The 10,292-nt window shown below is 31.7% G+C and overlaps 1 protein-coding gene across 1 annotated transcript; it reads left to right on the top strand.

Annotated features, from left to right (window-relative positions):
- The first annotated feature begins 2,659 nt into the window (after positions 1 to 2,659).
- Positions 2,660 to 9,951, top strand: LOC111986635 (cyclic nucleotide-gated ion channel 1). The gene is made up of 6 exons (XM_065760879.1): positions 2,660 to 3,120; positions 4,155 to 4,367; positions 5,891 to 6,174; positions 7,092 to 7,203; positions 8,140 to 8,415; positions 9,203 to 9,951. Exons 2-6 carry the CDS (start codon positions 4,182 to 4,184, stop codon positions 9,728 to 9,730), a joined length of 1,386 nt encoding a protein of 461 aa, XP_065616951.1. The 5' UTR covers positions 2,660 to 3,120; positions 4,155 to 4,181; the 3' UTR covers positions 9,731 to 9,951.
- The last annotated feature ends 341 nt before the right edge of the window (positions 9,952 to 10,292 follow it).

The following is a 10,292-nucleotide window of genomic DNA, read 5'->3' as shown; positions in this document are numbered from 1 at the left end:
TTTTTTTTTTTTTTTTTTTCATTCTCATCTTATTTTTAGTTATTCCTAATATTTTTATATTTTGACATGATATCATAACTATGTCTCACATTCTTAAATGCTGAGGTTTAAACGTTAGAAATTGGAACTTTTACTTCAGCTAAAAAAAAAAAAAAAAAAAGGCAATTTTTACATTGTTTTATATAATGTTATCTTAACATTATTTTGTTAGGAAGTCTCCAAGTGGGGTCTTTTTAATTTATTGCACTACCACGTCCCAAGGTCAATCTTTTAGTCAATTGTGAAAAAAATAAAATAAAATAAATAAATTTTTTAGTCGGTTATTTATATATTAAAATAATTGCATATATATATATATATATATATATAGACAGAAGACACAAGATGAGATAGGAAAGGAGCGAGTGGGAAGATAAGACTTACAATACTAATACTTACAAAATGGCCTAACCTTTGTACTAGCGAGGCTTATAAACCAAAAACTCACTCACTAACTGACCGATGTGGTACTTTAGACCGCTTATCTTTTTTCTTTTTTCTTTTTTTTTTTTTTAAGATAGTATAGACAGAAGACATAGGAGATGGAGAAGGAAGTAGGAAGAGAAGATTTACAACACTTGCACTTACAAAAAGCCTAACTTTTGTAAGTAGGCTTTTAAATGTTACTCCCTCAGTCTCACTTTGTTTGTCCTGTTTGAAAAGTCAAATTATTTAAGAAAACATCATTTATTGTCTTGTCTACCTTTTAAAATTATATAAATTTCCAAAACTAGCATTAAATAAATTTATCAAAAATTGAATTATTAATAAAATAAGGGTATAATAGGAATATTAGTAAATTAATGACTTTTATTTTTAAAAACTGGACAACATTTTGGGACATCCTAAAATGGAATAGAGGACAAACAAAGTGGGATGGAGGTAGTATTTTGTTTTGTTATTTCATAATATTTCATTCAATGCATACTATACCATGAAATATGTATAGTATCCATTCAAAAAGGAAAAAAAAAATTAATGGGCAAGGATTTGCTACAAACTAAGTTGTAACAAATCCTACAAAATAATGACATGTTAATATCTAAGAACAGCACCTGTCCAGGGCAAGGCAAGGTGTTGAATTTTGCAGGACAGGTGTTGTTCTCAGATATTAACACGTCATTATTTTGTAGGATTTGCTACAACTTAGTTTGTAGCAAATCCTTACCCTTTTTTAATATGCTTAATTCCTATAAATAAAAAGCTTTAATTTTAAATTTTGCATGACATGTGTTGTTCTTAGATATTGACACGTCATTATTTTGTAGGATTTGCTGCAACTTTAGAATAAAAAGCTCTAATTTTAATTCTTTAAAATTGGGAATATTAATAATTTTTTAACATTTATCCATTTCTTTTTTTCTTTTTTTTTTTTTTGAGAAAAAGGAAACTGATATTATTAAAGCAAACTTAGCCAAAGTTGGCTAAAGTTACAAAAGGTAGGTGTGAAGGAACATCCTCCTTCCACCCTGATAAACATCTAACATATCTAATATACTTAGCTAGGTTGTGAACTACGGAGTTACACTGTCTATACGTATAGGAGAAATTGACTACACAAAAGGTCTCTGCAAGCAAGGAAGTAGGTGTGAAGTAACATCCTCCTTCCACCCTGATAAACGTCTAACATGTATAGCATGCTTAGCTAGGTTGTGAACTACAGAGTTATATTATCTACACGTACGGGAGAAGGTGACTACACAAAAGGTCTCTACAAGGGTCTTGAATTCGTATACCAGTGGCCAAACGAAGAAAGGGGAGACATCTTCGTAGCATAGAGTTCTATACATAGTTTTAGAATCATCATCCAAGATTATAGAGGAGAAAGCACATTCACTGGCAAATTGAAGAATTCATACAGCTACCAAACACTCCACAGTGTCAACCGAAGAAGGGAGTGTTACTTTATCCATTTCTATTAAATTCATGCATGACCATGATATTTCATTTTTTTGTACAAAAATAATCTTAATTAGTTAGTTTGCATATTTACATAAGGCAAAAAAAAAAATTAAGTTAAAATTTTATGATATAAAAAACTTAATAAATATTTATATGAAAAAAGTTTCTTTTTAGTTATCGTCTTAAGCCTGTCATGTGAATAAAAAATTTAAAAAGCTTTTAGTCAACAACACAAAGAGCATGCAACAAGCACAAACAAATTCACAACAATTAAATTAGCAAGTTTTTACTAGTTGTTATCTAAACCTATCACTGATATTAATTTTTTATCTACCACATCACAATGTTCAAGTGGAAAAAATTTCTCTTCAAACTCGTTTGGAGAAAAACCATTGGAGAGAAGCCTTTCAAACTGCTTTTATAGTTTTTCTTTATTAAAATATGAATTTTGAAAATATAACAATTTGATTGTATGTTCTTATTATATTCTTCATGCATGCAAAATTTTAAAAAGAACAAAGATCAATAACTTTGCTATCAATCAAATGTCTAAACTTCAAGTTTTTGTGGTCTAAAGTTATGCATAAAAATAAATTTATTGATTGAATAGTAAATAACACCTGATTTAAATAAAATTAAAAAAAAAAAAAAAAAAAAAAAAAAAAACCTCAATTATTATTATTTTTTATACTAGATGATAGTAAATAAGAGCCAATAACTTATTTTTGTGTTTGCCTTGATTTATTCAGGAATAGTCAGGACATTGAGAGGCAACTTCTTAAGAATGGTGGAAGTGATTCAGTGAAAGAAACATGGACATCAAAGACAATTCTTGATCCAAGGAAGGCGTTCCTTAAAAGGTGGAATGTAGGATTTGTATTGTCGTGCGTGATTGCAGTATCATTGGATCCTCTGTTCTTTTATCTTCCTGTGATCAATGAAGACAAGAAGTGCATTCGGTTAGACAAGAAGTTGTGGATCACAGCTATCGTTTTGCGATCCTTCTTCGATATCATTCACCTACTGCATATCATATTGCAATTTCGCACTGGTTTTATAGACAAGAAGCTTCTGAAAAGTGGAAAATCTGAGTTGAATACAGATGCTTGGAAAATAGCTCAGAAATATTTATGGCCGTGGTTCTTATTCGACATTATAACTATTCTTCCCATCCCGCAGGTAAGGGAGACCTCTGCTAATTGTTGTTCGCTTGTTTGGTTTGATAAATGTCGCTTACATTTATTTTTTTTAGTAATTTAAAATTTTAAAAATAATATATATGTGTATGTGTTAGGTAATCCATTATTGTGGCTTGCAGCCCCTACCAAAGAAAAAACCCTTATGTGTAACAAATCCTTAGTGTTACTAGAATATAAATTTTAAATAAAAATAAGAATCAAACTACTCTGTTTTGGAGCTTTTATATATATATATATATATATATGTATAAATGACAATGTATTTGTCACATTGATTATTTATTGTTTAGGACCTTAAAAATTTGGGACTTTGTGCATGCTGTTGTTGAAATTTTTTTTGGCAATACACTAGAAGAAAAATGAATATAATATAGAATATAATACAAAGAGGCTAAAAGGCTGAATAGTTTCAAACATTTGTTTGTAAGTGAGAGTAATTTTAACCAAGAATCTTGTAACTCAACTGGTATCTTCTAGTGTTTCCAGCACTAGAGAGTCCATAGTTCAAAATCCCCCTCCCCTATTGAATTATTAATTTTTAACTTTTACCTGACCATAATAATTAGTTTTCTAGTTATCAAAATATTGGAAAAATATTGAGGTAAATATGTATAACATTTATTTTATTTGTTGATTATGGGAAATTCAAGTATAATGTTTGACTTTTCCAATCAAAAAATTGTCCAAACTAGGTTTTTCAACAGAGTAAAATAAACTTTTCTTAATAGACAATTGAGTTGTTTTAAAAAACAATCATTTTGTGTCGTTCCATTTATTTATATTTTGCCAACAATTAATATTGGTTTTCATGTATAAATTTGGTGTTGAATTTTAGTCTATGTCTTATTCTTTGAATATTAAAAAAAAAAAATTGATTCAGACTTTGACCACTAAAGATTAAATCCTAGTTTAATTTCCACTACATCCATAATCTCTATTTTCTTTAAAATCATTGTCCTACAGATGGATTCTATCCATTGGCTCTAAACACTAAATTTCTTATAATATGTTCAGGTGGTCACTCTGACTATTTTTTCAGAAATGAGAGGCACGAAATCTTCAAAAAAAGTAAAATTCTTGAACTCAATTGTTCTCTTCCAATATGTGCCAAGAGTTTCTCAAATCTACCTATCTTGGAGGAAACTAATAACAAATAACAAGAAATTTGATAGAATCGTGCTGGTCAAAGCTTCATTGAATTTCATTCTATACATCCTTGCTGGTCATGTAAGTTTGATTTGGGAGTAATTTCACATTCATTAAATTTAATCTTGGCAAGTTTTGATATTTTATCAATGTTTTGTCAGCTTTAATAAACATTTATTTCCAATGAACCCACATATGAAAAAAATTATAGATTCCAAAGGTTTCGCTATATTTGTTTTTTGGACTTGTGTGGGTTAAACCTCTTATATGAATGCCTGGTGTAGTGGTGGAAATGTAAAGGCTATCTCTTGATAATAGTTTTTTATCATCAGACCAAGACACCAATTAATATTTGGTGTAGACGGAAGTTGAACTTCAGATCTCTTATTTAATCATTAGAGACTTTTTCAGTTAAGCTAACTGGAACTCACTGTTTTGTGAGATGACTCTTTGCGTTTTGTATTTAATATTAATGATTTACAATACCTGGTTTATATTCCCTTTGCTTTGTTAAATCTGTTAGCCAATTTACATGAACCAAGGGACTCAAGGGTTGATCCTTGACATTCCTAGATGTTTTATATCCCCTTTTCTTTGTTCAACCTGTGAGCTGATTTATTTAGGGGGAAGACCGGGGGTCAGGGGGCTGGAGTTTGACCCCTGACATTTCAACAAATATGTAGTAATCCCTTTTAACAATCAGGGTTGATTAATTTTCTTGTTAGATATATTTTTCAAGTATCTTATCTTTCCAACCAAGCTGATTGTTGAGATTATTGAATGTTATTAATTTACACAAACACTATATTGACAATCGTTTTCAAACTCTATCCTTTTTGTAAAAGGGATGAACGACGTGCTGCAATGAACTTAACAAACAATGTGTACAGGGACTGTCCAATATCTTAATGCAGCTAGAAGCAAATTGTTGTTACTCACTTCAATACCGAAGCTGAATGTTATATTAACTTTTCAATTGTAGCAACAGATTTTTTCTAGCTGCAATAAGATATATGAGAATCCTCGAGTTGAAACAAAATCCCATGATGGAACAATGATCACGGGGATCTCCTACCTAGTTGGCATTAGTTTTGCCCGGAGTGCTAGTAGCGACTGGAAGAATAAATTAATTCTATGAAAAAAATGCCTTTTAGATATCAAAGGATCCTAAGAACAACATCATAATAGGATGATTGAGCTGCTGCCATGAATTGATAGACAATGTGTATTGTGTAAGAGATATTTGGTCAAGTGAGTATTAGATATAGACTACACACCCAACCAGTTCTGCTTGTAAAGTGTAGATTGCGAAGAGGATCATTGTTATAAACATGTAATCGAGTGTTGTTCTCAATGGGTGTTTTAACCATCTTACTGTCTATTGATACTAGCTTAAATGATGAGGTTAGGGATGCAGTTGGCCTGAGTAAGATAATAGCCATCAGATGATGAGGAATTTTCAATTAATAAGTAGAAGTTTCATGTCTATACAATTCTCTTTTTTCTCTTATTATTTTTTCTTGTTGTAACAATTAATAATATCTTGTTGGGACATAGGATATCTACAGAATTTATTAATGTTTAATGATTTTCTGGTCTTTTAGGTATTGGGAGCCTTCTGGTATTTTTTCTCTACTCAACGACTGGCAGCTTGTTGGCACAAAGCGTGTGATCAAAATCATAGTAGATGTGTTGGAATTTCTTTTGATTGTGACCGCAGTTTTGGAAATCTGTCTTTTATAAATGAATTTTGCCCTATAAATACTAAAAATACAACGTCCTTTGACTTTGGAATATTTCTTAAAGCCCTTCAATCTGGCGTCTTAGAATCTGAAGATTTTCCACAAAAATTATTTTACAGTTTCTGGTGGGGCATGCGAAATCTGAGGTTTGCATCAATTCTTAATTTGATGTTTGAACACACTAGGACTAAAATAGTTAATTTCTCCTGGTTTAAAATTTTCAAGAACATTGATTGTCCTTACAGGCTTGTCTGATGTTTTTTTGGATACGAAGCAGGTGGAAGATTGATCCTCACACATTTGTTAAACCAATAATTTCCCTGCTCTTACCACCGCAGACTCTTGGTGCGGTGATCATTCTAAAAGTATTAGTGCTTATGGGGTGTGGGGGTAAGGACCGGAATTCAAATCTTCAAGAGAGAGCTTAACACACATATACATTTAGATTAGGCTAAAGTAGAATTTCTATCTTGTATAAATAATAATAATAATAATAATTTCCCTACTCTTTGCTACTTTGCTATTAGATATTTTTAAATATCAAAGAAGTGTCAAACTAGGCAAATATATTTATAAAAAATAATGTTGTGATCAAGAAGTAACATCTGTGTCACAGTTATACTTTCTTGTCTATTGCTTATAGTCATTTCCCGATACATTTTTGGTGTAGCTTTTGGTAGCTTCTTCTCTGCCATATAAACATAGAGGTATAAGATATTGACTCATCTGAAATAAAAGGAAATAGCGGCATGTGATAGAGTTTGAGTTTGATATTGGTCTTCAATTTTTGTTTTCTTCCTTTAGGCCTGTGGTGATCGTTGTTTTTCTTTTCTTTTTTCTTTTCATTGAGAAAATTTTATGCAAAGGGAGGTCATATTTCTCCAAAGGCCATAAATCTGTGATCTTGAAGGCCCAAGCATAGGACTGCACATCTCCTCCTAACTTATTCATTTCCCCTAAAAATGTTTAGATTCTTATTTTATGCATTGTAGATTTGTAGTTATAAATCTTTAAGATTAGTATCTCATACATTATAGTTATGAAATTTTATACATTTTTGCAGTTCTCTTGGTCAAAACCTTGAAACAAGTAACTACATATGGGAAAACTGCTTTGCACTTGGTATTTCCATCTTTGGATTGGTACTATTTCTATATTTCATGGGAAATTTGCAGGTGAGTACCCAATTATTTTCTCCTCTTCTTTTCTTTATAAAAATCTTTTAAGGCTCCTTGTTATTTTTTGACTTTTTTAGTACATCTAATGTATAACATCTTTCTCTCACATAAAAGTAATCTCTATTAAGCATTAGTTTCATAGATTGGACTCATATTAATGTGAGAGAGGTTTGTAATATTCCATTTACTGTACTAATGAAGAAGAGAGAGTGTGTGATTTCTAGACAAGAAGTATGACACATCAATAATTTAATGTGCTAATCATCCAATTATTATCAGTAGTAGTATTAAATTGATACTATCAATTTTTTAATAAATTTAATAGTAACAATGAGGAGGTGAAATTTGAACTCTAGACATTTCCGTTAGAAACACCTAGATTAATGGAATGTCACAAAATTGTCTAGCCTAGGTATGGGCAAAATCGTGTCTTGAAACAGAAACATGAGTTTGGAAGTTTAGCTATGCATGGGGGCACTTCTTGACACTCGTCTCACGATGGTGACTCATTTTTCACTGACTGTTGGTGACTAATCAGTAGAAAGTGCATCAACTCATTGACTTTCAATCTTCGGGGTGAGTGTTCCATCATGACATGTTTACATAAACAGTGATACAAAGAGGAAGCATCGATGGCTTTATGATGTGTTCTCAAAAATTGGGAAAACATTTCGAGTTTTGGAAAATCATTTTAAGAATCTAATGTAAACCTCCTCTCTTTATCTTATTTACTTTCTATATATTTCTTGAGAAAAGAAAACTATTACTCAACTACAAATGTCTCAATTTCATGATAATGAAGTTTTGTTTTCTAACCTGAACCCAATGGAGTTGTGTTGAACAATGAGATGTATGATTGTTAAACATAATTAATTTTAATGCTTATACACGGTGGGATTTGGTGAATTGAACTGACTAGTAGAGGTGGGTTAGATGTACATGCAGTGGACGGCAACAAAATCTGTTAAAAATTGGGATAAGGTACGCAAGAAGATGAAGTCGCGTAAACGACAAAAACAACAAAAAACTATGAGATCGTGGATTTCCCAACGGGGCTTTGATAGTACCATTAAAAGGGAGATTATAAGGAACATAGATCAGAGATTTGAAGAAGATGAAGATGTTTATGTGGAGAACCTGATACCTGATCTTCCTCCAGACCTTCAAAACAATGTCAAGCGTCATCTCTGCTTAAATCTTCTAAAGAATGTGAGTTTTATACATCCATTATACTTTTTTTAAATAAAATATCAAATATTTCTTCGTACCTTTATTTTTTATAATGCATATTTGGGGAATTATATAGATATGGTATAAAGTTTTGGCTAATATAATAAAAATTGAGTATTATACATTCGATATCCTGCAATGCACTAATTCGGGATTGATATCCCTGCTAAACTCTAAGGAGCATTATGCTTCAAAGGCATATTTTATTTTTCGGAGATTCTTCTCTTGGTCATTTTAAAATTGTTTTGTTCCAAATTCTTGTAATCGAGCAGCTCAAGAGGCTTTATTGGGGTTTGCAAAAGAGAGTGAGGAGGAAGTGTGTCCCTCGTTTCTCCTTCCCTTTTGTTCAAAAATATTTGGTTGGAATAGAAGAAATAAAAAAAATAAAAAAAAATTTTACTAAAAATTTATTGCCAAAAGTCTTATGAAATTTCAAAAGAAAATGCGTTGTTTTTTCATTATTTTAATCATTTACCATAATGGTTTTTTTTTTTTAAATGGAATCATTTATCATAATGTTAGCTATTGAGATATTTAGTCTGACATAATGTATTTATGTGATGTAACATAAGATAATTTTTTTTCTTTTATTTGTATTATCATTTTATTTTTTTAATTTCAATGATATTGCATTAATCACTTCTTCAATTACTTTACATATTTTTTTTTAAAATTAATTCATGCATTAGACGTGCATATTACTTTTACATTTATATTTTTTTACTAATTTGTACTACTTCAACTTTTATTTGTTTTTCTTGATCAGCTAAAATTCGTAAAAGACAATGGGTTGGCGGCTAAGCATGAACAACTGTTGCTTAAGATTTGCGACTCTCTCAAACCAAAGTTCTACCAAGAGCAAAGCTACATTGTTCAGGAGGGAGACCCAATTGATGCGGTTTTTTTTATTACGGAAGGCACTGTATGGACTTGCACAAGCAGTAGTAATGGTGGTGAAGACTCCCAACATGCTGAGCGGCTTGAAAAAAATTTCTTTGGAGAAGAACTTCTTGAATGGGTTATGAAAGCTTCCTCAGCAGACATGTACAACCTATCCAAACTCCCCATTTATTCAAAAACCCTCAAAACCCACACAAAAGTGGAAGCCTTTGCTCTAATGGCCTCCGACTTGAAGCAAATATGGCATTCTAAGTTGTCACGATTTGGCCCCGAAGGACTGCAATCCCAGGCAGCTTCCCGTCTACAACGAGGTTGGCGTGGGCACCGCGATCACCCAAAGACGGATGATGCTGTTGTTGAATCGAAGGAACCTTCTATTTTACAACGAATCTGACACTATTGTTGCAAAGCAATAGTTTGCTTTGGTGTCTAACATGTACTAAGTTAGTTTTGATGGACTGGTTAGTTTTGTTTTTTCTAGTTATAGAGCTGCTGCTCTTCTTTTTTTTGATGGATTGTGAAAACGGTAATGTTAGAATTGGAGTAAATTGTAACACATGTCTGCACCTTGTAATTATTCAAGTTTGTTAGTAGTAGCCCATTATGTTTCATTCATTTGTGTTACTAGTGCAATGTATGGACACCATGATACACAGGTGATAGGACACATTTTTTTTCTCGTTATTATTAAATGTAAATTACACATACTCCATGTGGTATATATCCTTTTGTTTTTTCGATAGGCATGCAGGGGCGGAGCCACATAGTGGCTTGGGGGGGCCGTGGCCTCTGCAAAAAAAAGAAAAAAAAATTCCCATTAGACTATGAAGAAAAAATAAATGAGCCCCCCAACATTAGACAGCCGACCCCCCTACTCATTTCTCACCTATTCTCTCAGCCCACTCCCAGCTCCAGTTTTAGTTTTATGTAACTCCAAATAAAACAAAAACCTGCTG

Source organism: Quercus suber, unplaced genomic scaffold (genome assembly GCF_002906115.3).
Source record: "Quercus suber isolate HL8 unplaced genomic scaffold, Cork oak 2.0 scaffold_385, whole genome shotgun sequence".
Classification (NCBI taxonomy): domain Eukaryota; kingdom Viridiplantae; phylum Streptophyta; class Magnoliopsida; order Fagales; family Fagaceae; genus Quercus; species Quercus suber.
Note: the sequence above shows the minus strand (reverse complement) of the source record. Positions and strands in the feature narration are given on the sequence as shown.

Bases quoted from the DNA above. Each gene is read 5' to 3' on its own strand.
- LOC111986635 (XM_065760879.1), top strand. From the start codon at position 4,182: ATGAGAGGCACGAAATCTTCAAAAAAAGTAAAATTCTTGAACTCAATT. The intron at 4,368-5,890 runs GTAAGTTTGATT...CTGGTCTTTTAG, and splicing joins TATACATCCTTGCTGGTCAT to GTATTGGGAGCCTTCTGGTA. The intron at 6,175-7,091 runs GTTTGCATCAAT...ACATTTTTGCAG, and splicing joins TGGGGCATGCGAAATCTGAG to TTCTCTTGGTCAAAACCTTG.